This window comes from Macrotis lagotis, chromosome X (assembly GCF_037893015.1).
Source record: "Macrotis lagotis isolate mMagLag1 chromosome X, bilby.v1.9.chrom.fasta, whole genome shotgun sequence".
NCBI lineage: Eukaryota > Metazoa > Chordata > Mammalia > Peramelemorphia > Peramelidae > Macrotis > Macrotis lagotis.
Window position 1 is genome coordinate 666,010,990 of NC_133666.1, and position 15,752 is coordinate 666,026,741.

Here is a 15,752-nt window from a genome sequence, read left to right on the forward strand (position 1 = left end):
CTAAATCTCACTATTATCCCATGATCCCCACTCCCTCTCACCACCCTCAACTTTACTCAGCAATGCCAAGGCACAAGCATAAATCCTGTTACAGCAGCCTTTGAAGTGCACAAAAGAAAGGGGCCCGTCTCTCACTGAAGACCTATTCTTTGGCTATTAGCCAAAGGGGAGAAAGTCTAACCAAAAAAAAAATGTTATCGAGAAATGTTCTCAGATATCTGAAATTTTAAGCTTGATTAAAACAAATAGCCATGGGCTATATCAAAAATTCTCTTCCAGTTCTAAAATTCTCAGATTCTATGTCACTCCCCTGCTCCAAAACCCTCAATGATTCCCCATTGCTTTCAAGATAAAGTCTGATCCATTCATTCTGCATTCAAAGCCCTCCCCAATCCTGGGGTCCTTTCTGCCTTTTCAGCCTGGGCTTCCCCTACTGACAGAATCCAAAAGTAACTACAAGTCAGGGTGGTGCAGTGGCTAGAACACTGAGCCTACAGTCAGGAAGACCTCATATCTGATCTCAGATACTCATTAGCTGTGTGACCCAGGGCAAGTCACTTGGTCTTTGTTTGCTTCAGTTTCCACATCTGGCAAATGGGGATAATAACCCCCTAGGGTTGTTGTGCAGATCAAACAAGATAATATTTATAAAGTTCTTGGCACATAATATAGAAATGTTCGTTATTATTAGTCTCACCATCAGCATCTTACATACTCCAATATAGGCATACTCAAGAGAATAAGGGAAGGATTAGCAAGGGGTGTCAAGGGAAGACTTATGATTGCCTAGCCCTTTGGCATATTCTGACCATTAGGCCTCAAGCATTTTATAGTATGAGCCAATGCAGGAGACTTTCCCTGAGGAAATGCATAACGAAGTGAAACTCGAATGCAGACCCACAGGAAAAGTCACCCAATACCCTGCAGCTGCACTGCTCTTTTTGTCTTTCTTTATCAGTGTGATCACTTTTCTAATTAAGAATTACTTTTAAGAACAATGTTCCAGAGGCCAGTTCATCTTCCCTGTTGGAAGCTTCCTATAGGAAGTTTCAGAATATTCTTGTTAGGACTAAAGCAGCAGCAGCTTCTACCTTCCTTTTCAATTAGCTCATCTCCCTGACTTTGAAAACAAGCCCTCCCCTGCAAGATTCTTCCACTATAAACAACCCAATCTCTCTCACAACCAATTGAATTCAGCTGAAAATGCACGCAGCACCTAATATATGCAAGACCCCATACACGTAATGAAGACATATTGCATATTCTGGCCTCTGTGTCTTGTTTCAGAATGTTCTTCTGGTCTGAAATACCCCCCTCCCCCTTCTCTAATCAAAATTTACTCCCATCAACCCAATGGATATTTATTAAGCAACTACTATATGAAAACAGTATGTTAAATACTGGGGAAACAAAGTCAAAAATCAATGAATCCCTGCCTTCTAGAAGCTTATGTGCTACTGGAGAGATTGATAAGATAGATGATAGATAGATAGATAGATAGATAGATAGATAGATAGATAGATAGACAAAGAGATAGACTATATATATATGCATGTATGTATACACACATACACACAAAAAAGCAAAGACAAAAACAATACTGAGAGAAAGTAATAAAAACTGTGATGGGGAGAAGGGATAAAGAGGAATAAAGAAAGACCTGAGGCAAGATCATGACCACCAAGATTTGTGCTTTGAAAAAAGCTAGGAGTCCTAAGGCAGAGAGAGGGGGAGTGCGTTTCAGGTACCAAGGACAGCGATACAAGATGATGCAGTCCAGGGAACACCTAATGGACCAGTATGACTGGAACAGAAGGTGAGTGAAGAGGCATCTTAAGAAAGGAAGTTAATAAAGAGCTTTAAATTCCAAATCTTCCCCATTCTTCAAGGCTCACCTTATAAAGTCATTTTGGCCTGCTCTAACCCACAGTGATCCCTCCTCCTTGTAAAACGTATCTACTGTGCTAACATGCTGTGGTGCAATGGATTATCCTCCAAAGGTTTCTCAGATGCAGATTCTAGCTCCCCGGCTAGACTAGGAGCACCTTGAGAATCAGTATTATGGCCTATACTTCTTTTGTCTTCCCAAAGTGCCTAAACCAGAGGCACAGAAGCCATGTTTGAGAATTATCTAACTGATAATTACCTGAGAGTAAAGTGGTTTGCAGTAGAGCCGCCAGCCAGGGACACAAAGAAGGTGACGGTGTCCCCTTCCCGGACAGGGTTGAGTGGCAGAGATATCACAAGATTTTCATCCAGCCTCACAAGGGATCGTTTCATCTGGTCCTGTGTTGGGTAGACGACTACACTGCCAATCCTCTCCCTGGGTGAAAACCCTTTATGAGCATTCTCTTGCCCCGAATGGATGTTGTTCTCCCACTTGCCATCCTCGGGAGAACACCTTCCCCACTCATCAGCAGGGCACAATTTGTAAAACAGCTCCACAGGGGTGCCTCCTGCTGCTGACTCAGCCTCAGCTTCTGCCTCAGGATCCAGGATTGGGACAGGGTCCAACCAGTCAGGTAACAGTTCCAACTCTGCCACACAAAGCCCCAAGTCCCCCTGCAGCCTACAGCTGGCCACCACCTCTCTAGCCTCTAGAATGGCAAACATCTTAACGCAGGGCAAGTCTTCCACTGGGTTGTTCTCCTCCCAGTCCATTCCTGTGACATAAAACAATGTCTGCACTTTAGGTCTGTTGGAATAGATGGAGCTGTCGAGGATATGGGACTTTAGCTTCCAATTAAAAGTAAATTTCTCCGAGTGGCCAAAGGGTGCCAAAGTCAGCAAGAGGTCTCGGGGGATGACCTGCTCCACAGAAAAGGGGCCATAACTGGCATTCAAAATGGGGGGCTCCTTGGCTCGATAGATGAAGAAGGACTCTACTCTAGATTGCAGACTGGAGTTCTTCATGAGGTCCTGGTTAGCTTCTTTCAGAAAGAAGGAGACCTCAGCATTGCAGATGTGGTAGCTCATGGGGAGATAGGCAGGTAAGGAGGAAAATCTCTGGAGACTGTCCATTATTCCCCGGCTCTCCATCACTGCACAACCAAAAGAAAGAAATGGAAAAAAAAAAACAATTTCAAAGTTTAGTTCATTAAGTATTCTTCCCTTCCCAGCATAAACTGAGACCATCCTCTGACTACCCACCCAATATATTTAAGGCAATCACTCCTGGTTCACTCTAACATTATGCTCTCCCATCTAACCTTCATTATGCATAGGGAGACTTGGAACCTCATGACTTCTTCAAAGACTTAACAAAAACAAATATGTATTAAGTATCTACAGTTACACTGACGAAGGAAATGACAAAACACTCCAGTATCTTTACCAAGAAAACCCAATGGACAGTACAATCCAGTGGGGTCACAGAGAGTCACATACAACTGAATAATCGAATAACAGTAATGTATACAGCAGAAACAAGATACTTATTTTGTACAGAGTAAAGGGAAAGACACAAAATTTTTGGATAAGATAGTTCAGCTCCTCAGGGACCTTAGAGTCTAATAGGGTAATAAATAACATAGATAATAATAAACAATAACATATTATTAATAATAATGAATTGAAACAGAATAATTTAAAAGCCAATTATAACACAATAGAGAGAAGGATGGGTTGGGGATTGCACTGGAATAAGAAACTGCCTAATGAGAGCCAGAGTCTCTCTAACAATGCAAGCTGAAACCTTCTCTTCAACTTAACAGTCTTAGAATGTTAACTCAAGCACCAAAAGGTTAAGCAATTTGTCCAGTGTTCCTGGCTCTGAGGCCAGGATCTCTATAGACTTCATCATACTTCGCTATACTAAAATGTATACTATTACCTGATAAATGCATTAATGATTGAAAATCAATCATCAAGGGCCAGCTAGGTGGCACAATGCAAAGACCACTGGCCCTGGAGTCAGGAGGACCTGAGTTCAAATTCGGCCTCAGACACTTAATAATTACCTAGCTGTGTGGCCTTGGGCAAGCCACTTTACCTCATTTGCCTTGCAAAAAAAAAAAACTAAAAAGAAAAATTAATCATCAAGTATATATTAAGTATATACTATGTCTCAAGTACTGTATTAGGAGTGTTGGACACAAAGACAGAATTGAAACAGTCCCTGTCCCCAAAGAGTTTACATTTCTTGAATGTAATAGTATTTAAAATAGGGATTCTTAACTTTTTAGCTGTGCCCTGGACCTCTTTGGCAAGCTGATTAAACCTTACAAACACTTTCTCAGAATCATATTTTTAAATGTACAAAATAAAACACATGAAATTATAAGAGGAAACTGATCATAATGAAATTGTTGTGAAAAATGAAAAATGAAAACACAAGTTCATAAATTCCTTGAAGATTGAGGACTCTTAGCAAAAAAAAAAAAAAAGTCAAATGTAAGAAGCCTGAAAAGGTAGAACAGAGTCATATTATAAAGCATTTTAAATGTCAGAGTTTGTTTTTGATCTGGGAGGTAATAGGGAGCCAATGTTGGTTACTGACCAAAGGAGTAGGGTGGTTAGACCTGTGCTTTAGAGATATGATTTTGACAGTGGTCTGGGGAAGAGGATATAGAGAGGATAGCGGGGAGAAGGCCCACCCAAGGCGGTGGCCAGCTGTAGGCTACAGAGGGACTTGGGGCTTTGTGTGTCAAAGTTAAAGCTGTTACCTGACTGGTTGGACCCTGTCCCAATCCTGGATCCTGAGGCAGAAGCTGAGGCTGAGTCAGCAGCAGGAGGCACCCCTGTGGAGCTGTTTTACAAACTGTGCCCTACTGATGAGTGGGGGAAGGTGTTCTCCAGAGGTTGGCAAGTGGGAGAACACCCATTCGGGGGAAGAGAATGCTCATAAAAGGTTTTCACCCAGGGACAGAATTGGTAGAAATATTAAAGATAATTTAGTCCAGTCCCCCAGGGGCTGATTCCTCAGGGAGATAAGATGAAGCAACTACCCAAGGTCACACAGAGAACATTTAACAAAACTGGGATTATGCCCATTATCTCTGATTTAGAGCAAGAGAGTTCGCTTCAAAAACAAACAAACAAACAAACAAATGAATGAATGAATGAATAAATAAATAAATAAATAAATAAATGAAGTACAATGGAAGCTGTAGAAGGGAAGATGATTGCCATCTAGAAGAATCAGAAAAGGCCCCATGGAAGAAGCAGAGCCATTGAGGAAGGGTTTCAAAAGCTGGGCAGGAACTAATCGGTGAAGCGGATTAGGGGGAACATCCTGAGTATGAGGAAAAGAGCAGACCAGAGTATGACAGTATGAGGAGTGTAGAGAGGCAAGTTATCAGACTGTGGGAGGCCTTAAATGCCTGAAAAAAATCTGTCAGGAAATAGCAAAGAGCCACGGAAGGTAGTTGCCCAAGGTAACACAGAGAGCCACTAAAGGAAGCTGTCCAAAGTCACACAGGAAATCACTGAAGAGATCTATTCAGCTCCAAGAGACTACCCCCCTTCTGATATAACCCTTTCTGCTAACCCTCATTAAAACCAGAAAGCCTTTAAATAATTAAGAGAAGAACGATATTAAGCACTTTTTTTGAGGCCTTCCAAATAATCACTGAAAAGGTCTGAAAAGAGAGAAATTCATCAGTTAATACTAATCAAAGGGCAATGGCCAAACATTTATGGGGAAAGAAAGGCATCATAGCCATCCGTGGGCAGTCACTCTCAATGAAAAATGACGGTGAAATACCACTAGCTCTCTCAGCTTCTGCCAATCAGTCTACCCGTGCTTCTACTGCATATGGCATGTTAATATTTTATCACTTTGACAGTTATACTTAGTTTTCATTACCCTATATGTTATATAAACATGTGGTTTCTGTCAACTGGGGCATTGAGGAACCTTTCATAATTAAAAATAAAATGATGATGGGGACCCACATGGACTTTATCAGTGAAGCAAGGTCTCAGATGTCAAATTTAACAAAAAGTTTGCATCCCTCTCTTCCCCAAGGTCAAATGTCAATGCTGGAAGAAGGGATGCCAGAGTTAGAAGGGTCCCTGGAGTTGATCTGATCCAACACAAGGCTGAAGAGAAATCTCCTTTACATCATATCCAATAAATGACTAACCATTTGATTTGAAGACCTCCACCACTCCCCCAAAGCAGTCGATCAGTTTAGAGATTATTTCCTGACTTCAAGCTTAAATTTTGCCTCTTTGCAACTTCTACTCATTGCTCCCAATTCTGCCTAATTCTAATCCCTCTGCCACAGGCAGTCCTTTTAATATTGGAATAAAATCATTGTTTTCCCTCCCAAGTCCTTTCTGCTGTAGTACCTTCATCCCATCCCGGAGAAAGTGAAGTTGGTGACTGCACCGCCCTTCCTCATTTAAGTTCAGTTCATTTGCATGTCATGGAATCTTCTCCCTGATGTCATCATCTTATTCGAGAAAACTAACAAACAGCAACAAGGTGGCCAGAACTGAAGACTGTTAACCATCCCAGTTGCCCTTCATCGAATCAATGCTCTTCTCAATTGTGAAACTATGAATTGAATACAACACCAGGTGTGGAGCAATCAGGGCAGAGTATAGAGGTTTGTCCAATGCCTGTTCATTGAGCAAGATCCTATCTTAATAGAGAAGGGAACTCTTAAAAGTTCCTCTCTTAGATAAAGCACCGGCCCTGGAGTCAGGAGGACCTGAGTTCAAATCCGACCTCAGACACTTAATAATTGCCTAGCTGTGTGGCCTTGGGCAAACCATTTAACTCCATTGCCTTGCAAAAACCTAAAAAAAAAATTTTTTTTTAAGTTCCTCTCCTGATGGAGAAGGGAAAGTGAAGGAAACAAGCATTTATATATCACCTACCAAGCACCAGAGTTTTTACAAATTTTATCTCATTTGATTGTGTAGTCCAAATTCTCATTCTCTTTTTTCACTGCCAAATCACATCAGATAAAAAGTCCCAGGGTCATTGATTTAAAGTTCAAAGGTGTATGAGAAATCATCCAATTCAAATCCCTCATCTTACAGGAAAAGAAATTAAGCCACAGAAAAAAGCAATCTTGCCCAAGGTATCACATAATAAAGCTTAGATTTAATATCTTATTACATAGTGCATTAAAAGGGACAAAAAAAGGGAATAAGCATATTAGGAACCTAAGATATACCAGACATTGTACAAAGTGTTTTACAAATACTAACTCACAATGACCAGGAGATAGGTGCTGTTCTTATTTCCATTTTTTATAGGAGTTTGGGATCTGGAATCAGGGGGATCTGATGTTCCACTTGCTTCCTGTGTGACCACGGGCAAATCCCTTTGACTCTCTGATCCTCAGCAAAATTGGAGAGTTTAGACTGAATTACTTCTAAGAATCTTTTCAAACCTAGAACTCCAGACCTTGACTGTATATCCCAGGGTCTTTCCAATACAAGAGTTGAAGTCAAGATGATAATCTGATAGAGCCTAGATTTAGAGCTAGAAAAGACCTTGGCAATCCTAAACTTCTCATTTTACAGATAAGGAAACTGAGGCCCAGTGGTGAGGATATGTTCAGGATCACACAGTTTAAAAGTATCTATAGGAGGATTCTAAGCCAAGTCTTGTTAACCCCAAGTCCAACACACATACACACACTCTTCACTGCACCACATTGTCTTTCACACTCTCTGGTAGTACCCTACCTCCCTCTTCTAAAACACTATCAAATCCATTTAAAAAAAAAAACCTTACCTCAGAACTTCACACAACCATAACCATAGAAAACTGCCTTCGCATGCTTTCATCCATGAAAACCTATTTTTTTTAAATGTAGTATGATTTGAAGATGGAAAGAAAAATAAATCCAAAATTGTTGACTGATACCCAGTGATAGTTTTCCCACATTAAAAAAAAAAAGCTTCTGCAGGGTATAATTTTGTGTATATTGAATCTCTTTTCAGGCATCAGACTTCAGCAAAACTACTTCCCTGGTAGGGGAAGGAGGAAAAGGGGCTGGGGCGGGGGGGGGGGTGCAGAATCTCTGCCATGTGAAGTCAAAGCAGTCAAAATGTTATTATCATTTGGGAGGAAAGGGGGAGAGAATAAATATTTATTAGGCACCCACTTTGTTGAGGGGAGGGAAACATTGTGCTAAGAGGTTTTACAAATATTATCTCATTTTATCCTTACAACAATTCTGTAAGGGAGAAGTGCTTATTAGCCTCCATTTTACAATGGAGGAAACTAAGGCAGAGGTTAAGTGATCCAACAGCTAGTAAATGTCTGAAGTGGAATTAGAGCTCACATTTTCCTGATTTCAATCCCGTGTTCTGCCCACAGTACCACCATCCACTGTTCTCTTTCTTACATGGGCACCAAAAATTGATGAGGTAGCCCCTACATGCCTTCTTCTGTACTTTTTGTATGTTTTAAGGTTGGAGCAGGGGCAGGTAGAAGGAAGCCACAGGAAAAAGAGAGTTCTCACAGAGAGAGGTCTTTGAAACCATAAGATGGGGTGGCATGGCCAGGCAATAGGTTCATTTGGAAAAGACCAGGAAGTAGACCACCAGCTCATCAGAAATAACAGTGTCATATGTTTTCCAAGAAAACAAAGGGGATCTCAGGCTACTTTGAAAAAAAAAAAGACACAGTGGGTGGGGGGAGCTAGCCTCCTGGAGTCAGGAGGACCTGAGTTCAAATCCTACATCAGACACTTAAAAAAATTACCTGGTTGTGTGAACCTTGGGCAAGTCACCTAATCCCATTGCCTTGCAGAAAAGAAAAAAGATAAGTGTCTAGGATGAAAAAGGAGAGTCTCTCTCTGCTCACACCTCATCACAATGTTGGGGTGAGTTGTGGGGATCACATTTTAGAAAAGGCATCTCCAAAAGGGAGAGTTTCAAAATGATAGCTGGGATTGATACCTTAAGAGACTTAGATGCAGGATTTGAGATAGTCTATAGAAAAGAAAATTTAGGAGAAAAAGAAGGAAAGGAGAGCAAGGAAGAGAGAGACACAGAGACAGGAGAGGGAGGGAGGGAAAGGGAGAGAAAGAGAAAGGAGAGAAATGGGGAAAGGAGAGTAACAGGGAGAAGAGAGAGAGAGATAGAAAAGGAAGGAGAGGGGAGGAAAGAACATGAGAGGGGAGAAGAAAGGAGAGAAGAGAAATGGGGAAAGGAGAATAATGGAGAGAAGAGAGGAGTGAAGAAGGAAGGAGAGGAGAGGAGAGAAATGGGGAGAGAGGAGGGAATAGGAGAAGAGAGGAAAGAAATAGGGAAAGGAGAGAAGTTTTCAAATGGGGGGTGTATTGGAAGGAAGAGTATGTACAGACTTCTCTATCTCCCCAACTAGGAGCAATTTACATCCTGGCGGCCTTCCAGGGACTGAAGGAACACCATAGGCAATGCAAATCTTAAACACACTTGCTTTTTCATCTTGGAGAGGTTTAGTATCTTCTTTATCTTTTATGCAGATATCTGACATCTCTCAGAGTGATTTAGGGGAACTTTAAAGCAGCATTTTCTTCCTTTTCATTCTCTACGTCCCCCTGAAATAGCAGCAGGAGACTGTCGGAGCTCCCATCCCCTGTAATTCAGAGGAAAGGGATACAAATTTTGTCTGAAAGCCCAATGGAAAGCCATAAACATCGGCTGACAGAGCTCCATTCTATCCTAGAACCAGATTGTCACCAAATATGATATCTGAATGGAGCTGCATTGTATAAAGCCCAGGGAAGGAGTACAGAGAGATCTATTGTGTCCCAATGAAACTTGGTGGGCCCATGCAAGAAGAGGACTCCCCAGGACATGTATCTGTTTGGAAACCAACAAGCCTTCGTCTCTCTTTTGTTGCTTCCAAACACCCGAAGAACAAGATAGAGAGGAAAATTCAAAAGCCTTCTTCGAGAGACCTAGCGAGGATGGGCCTCTCATCCTTCTGCCACAAATTGGAGGAGTCAAAGTTTTTAGATGCTCAAAGACATAACAACTGGTATGGGGAGTGGAGAAAGTACCGGTCTTGGAGTCAGGAAGTCCTGGATTCAGAGACCAAGCAGAAAGAGGCTTCTAGGACATCTCTCCCTCGCACTTCCTTCTTCTGTTCTACAGTTTGGATGGTCCCAGGTCTTTAGTTGGTGTGTAGCAAGAAGTGGAGGTTCTTTGACTATCATGGCTGCCTTCTGGATGTCAACCACCTTATCCAGGTCTTTCCCAAACTTTTCTCTTGGACCACAATAGCCTCCTCCCAGAACTCCCTGCCTCCAGGCATCTCTAATCCATACTCATTTCAGCTGTCAAAATCATTTTCTAAGGTACATGACGAACCATGACGATTCCCTGCCTTGTGTTTGGCACACAGTAGGTGTTTGATGATTGCATATTGATTTAAAATAAAATGAATTTCAGTAACTTCATATTGTATATTAGGATAAAATAAAAATTCTGGAGACATTCAGGGTTCTTTACCATCTACTGCAACATATCTTTCTGACTTCATGTAATGAGCTCTTCCTCATGTCTTATTTCAGTCAAACCTCACCATAAATTGATCCCTCTCTCCTCCCTTTCCAAACCTGCATTTTGTATTGTCAGACCTAGCATCAGCAAAGTTCAAATATGGCCTCAGACACTTCCTAGCAGTAGTGTCTGGACAAGTCCCTCTACCTTGTTGGTCCCAGTTTCCTCATCTGTAAAATTAGCTGGAGAAGGAGATGGCAAACCACTCCAGAATCCCTACCAAGAAAGCCCCAAATGGGATTATGAAGAATAAGATATGAACAACACGAACGACAAACAACAATTTTGTATAATGGGATCATAGAGCGAGACCTAGAAGAGACTCCAGAGGCTCTCTGGTGCAATCCCTTCATTTTACACATAAGGAAACTGAGGTCCAAGAAAGGGAAATGACTTGCCCAAATTATCACAGGTAATAAGCATCAGAATCAAGATTTGAATTCAGGACTCCCAACTCCAAAGCCACTGTACACAGCAGCCTCCCACTGTACCATTTTTGCCACCATAAAAATAAGACAATTTATATCTCATAACTATTTTATGAAGAGTCATCACAGAATCATAGAAAATTAAAGCTGACAGGGGACTTGGAGGTACTCTACTCAAGGACTCCATTACACAAATGAAGAAACTGAGGTCCATAAGAAGAAAGGATTTCTAGGACCATAACAACATAGGTTTAGAACTGGAAGGAACCCAAGAGGTCAATGAGTCCAACCCTCATTGGTAACTGAAGCCCAGGGAAGTTAAAGTGTCACACACACACACACACACACACACACACACACACACACACGAAATTAGTGGCACAACCCAGACTCCAACCTTCTGTGGTATAGTGAGAAGAAAGTTTGGTTTGAGGTCAGAGAAAAATCTAACTCCTGAGTCAGGGGTTTCTTTTCAACATTCCCCACTCTCTACTCCCACCCTCCCCAGTCCCATCCCTCAATAAATTCCCTTGTTGAAATGACCCTTGTCTTTTGAGGACAAGGGAAGCCTGCTCTCTGTGTCTGTTTCTGTATCTGTCTCTCAGTTTCTGACTTTGTCTCTGTCTCTCTCTGTCTCTGTCTTTCAATCTCTGTCTGTCTCAGTCTGTCTGTGTGTGTCTCTATCTCTGTCTCCCCATTCCCCTCATCTCTCCTTTTCCATCTTCTTTTCTTCCTTCCTCTTCTGTCTCTCTGACTGTGTGTCTCCATATCTCTCTCTCTCTCTCTCTCTCTCTCTCTCTCTCTGTCCCCTCTGTTTCCCCTCTCCCCCATTTTCTCTCCTTTTTCCATCTTTCTTCTCTCTGATTCTTCTGTTGCTATCTCTCTTCCTCTCAATCTCTTTTTGTTGCTCTCTCTCAATGTGTGTCTCTCCATCTCTGTCTTTTTTCTGTCTCTGTCTGTCTCTCTCTCTGACTCTCTTGAACTTCATTCCTTTTCCCCTCTCCCTCTCTCCTCTTTCTTCTCAGTGTCTCTGTCTCTATGTGTTTCTCTTTCACTGTCTCTGACTGTCTCTCTCTGTCTCTGCCTATGTCTCTGTCTCTGTCTATCTCTCTGTGCCTCTCTATGTGTCTGTGTGTGTGTCTGTCTGTCTGTCTCTCTCTCTGTCTCCCCTCATCTTCTTTCCTCTTTCCCTCTCCTTTCTCTTCTTCCTTCTGTCTCTGTCCCCCTTTATCTCTGTGTCTCTGTCTCTGTTTCTCTTTCAGTCTCTATCTTTTTCTGTCTGTCTCTGTCTCTGTCTCCCCTCATCTTCGTTCCTCTCTCACACACACACACACAAACCACTGATGATTGACTGCTTTCTTCTTAGACTTTTTCATCATCCTTTGGGGACACTTATCCCCCTTCACATTGCCTTTAACACTTCTGACTCAAATGTTCATATGTCAAAATGCCCAAAAGATTTCAGATTCCAGAAGGACAAGAATGGGGGTCCTTTTTTAATCCTTGTATTACCATCCCCTAGCACTGGGACTGGCATACAGTAGGTCCTTAGTAAATACTTTTTGAACTGGACAGAATAGTCAGTAAAGCATGATAAAAATTCTGGTTACTAAATGTCTCACTATAACTGTTCTAATTTCAGAATCAGAGTTTTTAAGACCTGAGAAATCTTCTTTAGAAACAGAAGAGATCAGTCTTCATTCATAGAACCACAGAATTTTCAGATGTCAAAGCCAGAAAGGAACAGTACTGTGAAAAGAACAATGAATTTGTAGTCAGAGACTGTTATTGTTCAAACATGGTAGTCATGTCTGACTCTGTGCCTTCATGAAGCACATGATCTATGGAGTTTTCTTGACAAAAACACTGGAGTGATTTGTCATTTTCTTCCTCAGTTCATTTTACAGATGAGGAAACTAAGGTAAACAGCATGAAGTGACTTGTCTAGGGTCATGCAGCTAAGAAATGTCTGAAACTAGATTTGAACTCAGGTCTTCCTGATTCCAGGCACAGCACTCTAATCACTGGACCACCCACCTACCCCAGCCAAGGAATAAGAGGACAATAATGACTGTTCCATTAAGGGACTCACCTGGATCACTGCCATACAAGAGAACTTCAAATCTCACTTGGCTTGTTAACCCACATCTTCCCCCCCACCCCCATTCTCTGAATTTCCATAGTAGAGTCCTAGATCATCAAAGGCAGAAAGGATCTTATTAGAAGTCATCTAATCTAATCACCTCAGCCTATTGATTAGGGAGACCAAAGTTCAGAGATGGTCATAGGACCTACTGTAAGGAAGCTATAATGTTCAGATTTGAAACCAAGTCTTCTGGCTCCAAATTTTATGCTCTTTTCTCTGTGCTCCACTGTCCCTTCCAAAATACAAAAAGGTTTACTTAGGGTTTGTTGCATAAGTATCATGAGGTGGCAATACATCCAGGGTTTTATCAATGCCTTTAAGCAAAACAAGAGTCAAATCCTTTCTCTTCATATTTCACACCACAGGCCAAAAGAATTTCTATAGCTATCCAACTGTGCTTAGCCTTTGATCCAGCAATTCCACTACTAAGTCTGTATCCCAAAGAAATTTTGAAAAAAGGAAAAAAAAGACTCATATGTACAAGAACATTTATAGCAGCTCTTTTTGGACATTGATTGTATGTCCATCAATTGGAGAATGGCTAGACAAGTTGTGGTATATGAATGTCATGGAATACACTTGTTCTGTAAGAAGTCATGAGCAGACAGATTTCAGAAAAACCTGGAAACTGAATGGATGCTAAGTGAAGTGAGCAGAACCAGGAGAACATTGTATACATTACAGCAACATTGTGTAATGATCAACTATAATTGACAGCTCTTCTCAGCAATTCAGTGATCAAAGACAATTCTAAAAGATTAGTAATGGAAAATACCATCCACATCCAGAGAAAAAATTATGGAATCAATGAAGACCAAAGCATGCTATTTTCACTTTTTAAAATTTGTTTCATTTTGTTTTCTATTTCATGTTTTTTTCCCTTTTGTTCTGATTCTTCTTTCACAATATGACTAATATGGAATTGTACAGGTATAACCCATAGCAGGTACATTTATAACTTATAACCATAACTGTGGCATGGAGAGGAGAGGTAGAGAGAAGGAAAGAAGCAGAAAACTATGAAACACAAAATCTTACCCAAAAAAAATCAATTGTTGAAAGCTATCTTTACATGTAATTGGAAAATAAGAAAAGGAAAAGATAGCAATTTCTACATCTATGTCTGAAATCTGGACCAATGAGAGCAGCCCAGAGAAGAAAGCTGTTTGGGAGCATCAAACAGTCTGAGATCAGGACAGGGAACTGTGGCATCCCATGGATCTTTGCAAGTTGGAAAGTTCCAGCCCCTAACCACTACAAAGCTCAAACAGATCACACCTCATCCAGACAGCTCCCCTTTGATTTAAACTGGAAAGGAAAAGATTAAGAAGATGAGAGAGGAAGAGAAAGGCAGATCTTGTTAGGCAACATGGGAGACTTCCATGGGGCACCAGATGGAAAGAGAACATTATTAAACGGATTATATACATCTTTCTGACAGTAATTCTGATCTCCTATAGGCACCATCAGCTGTTAAGCAGCAGGAAATTATGATGACCTTGTCCCATCTTCCATTTATATCTATTCTAAATTGGACACCTAAGAGGTTGTTTAAATTGGAGGCGGAAAACATGGAGCACTTCTAACAATTATCTCATTGTCTGATTGGGAGGTGACTTACTCTAACCCGAGGTGGTCAGAGAGGAAGTCTGAGGAGGGATTCAGTTCTAAGATAAGTCATTCAATCCCTCCGAAATGCAGTTTCCCCTTCTATCCAATAGGAATATTCCCTCTCCCCTACCTGTCTGTCAGCAACATGGGTTGTATAGAAAGAGGGTGTGAGTTTGTTGAAGTATTTGAATGTTTCTAAATGAAGTGCAAAAAAAAAAGTTCCATATTGATTTCCGACCTTGGGGCTTGTTGCTGATTCAGACTGGTCTTCCCATAAAGTAGTCAATGCATACCCAGTTTCAATGTTCCCTCTGCTGAAAGAAAGTTTCTATTAACAACTCTCTTGTTCAAAAATAGACATTTTTGTTCTTTGAAATGAATTTCATTATTGGTCAATAAAATAAGCTTTTTGGTCATTTAATTGGGATGGCATTAAATGACCTAATTAAATTATCAAAAGAAATTATTCACTGAATTAGAAAAAAATTTTTGGTAATTTAATTGGGATGTCGTTGAATATTATCAATTGAATATTACTAATTGATCATTACCAAAAATTATGATACTGAATCAGAAAAAAAATAACGAAATGCATTTGAAAAAACAAAATGACTAAATTTGAATAAGAGAATTGTTCATAAAAGCACTGGTAATAGGATCAGAATCATAGGAATAGATTTGGAAGGGGTCTTAGAGATCATCCAGTTTTATGTTTTCATTTTAAGAATGAAGAGCCAAATGTCAGCATGCCCAGGGATACACACAGCTAGCTAGCATCTAGGTAGGTAGTCAACCTTCATGTTAGAAGAAAATCATATCATCATATACATAATGACATGGCTTGCTCATTATGTTTATTATACTGAGAGGACTGTTGTGCAAAGATATACATTTCACCCCTTGGCTTGATTTGATAGGAAACCAAACTTCTGGTGATAACTTCAAGCTATGGGAATCCTTAGCCTTATGGATGCATTTTCCTTTCCATATCTGTCTCTTTGGTCTAATTTACAATTTTTGACTAAGCCATATAGCTAACCTGTCTCTCCATGGTATAATCATCAGTAAGGTGTTTGAATAAAAACACTTTCCCACATTACCTCTTCATC

General features: G+C 40.8%; 1 protein-coding gene across 2 annotated transcripts in view; it reads right to left on the reverse strand.

Moving 5' to 3' along the window:
• Nucleotides 1-15,752, reverse strand: part of TMEM132B (transmembrane protein 132B) — a 676,739-nt gene that overhangs the window by 462,364 nt on the left and 198,623 nt on the right. For both annotated transcript variants that reach the window (XM_074205372.1, XM_074205371.1), the window contains exon 2: nt 2,147-3,041. In XM_074205372.1, coding sequence (XP_074061473.1) covers nt 2,147-3,041 — 895 coding nt within the window. The remainder of the gene's footprint in view (nt 1-2,146; nt 3,042-15,752) is intronic.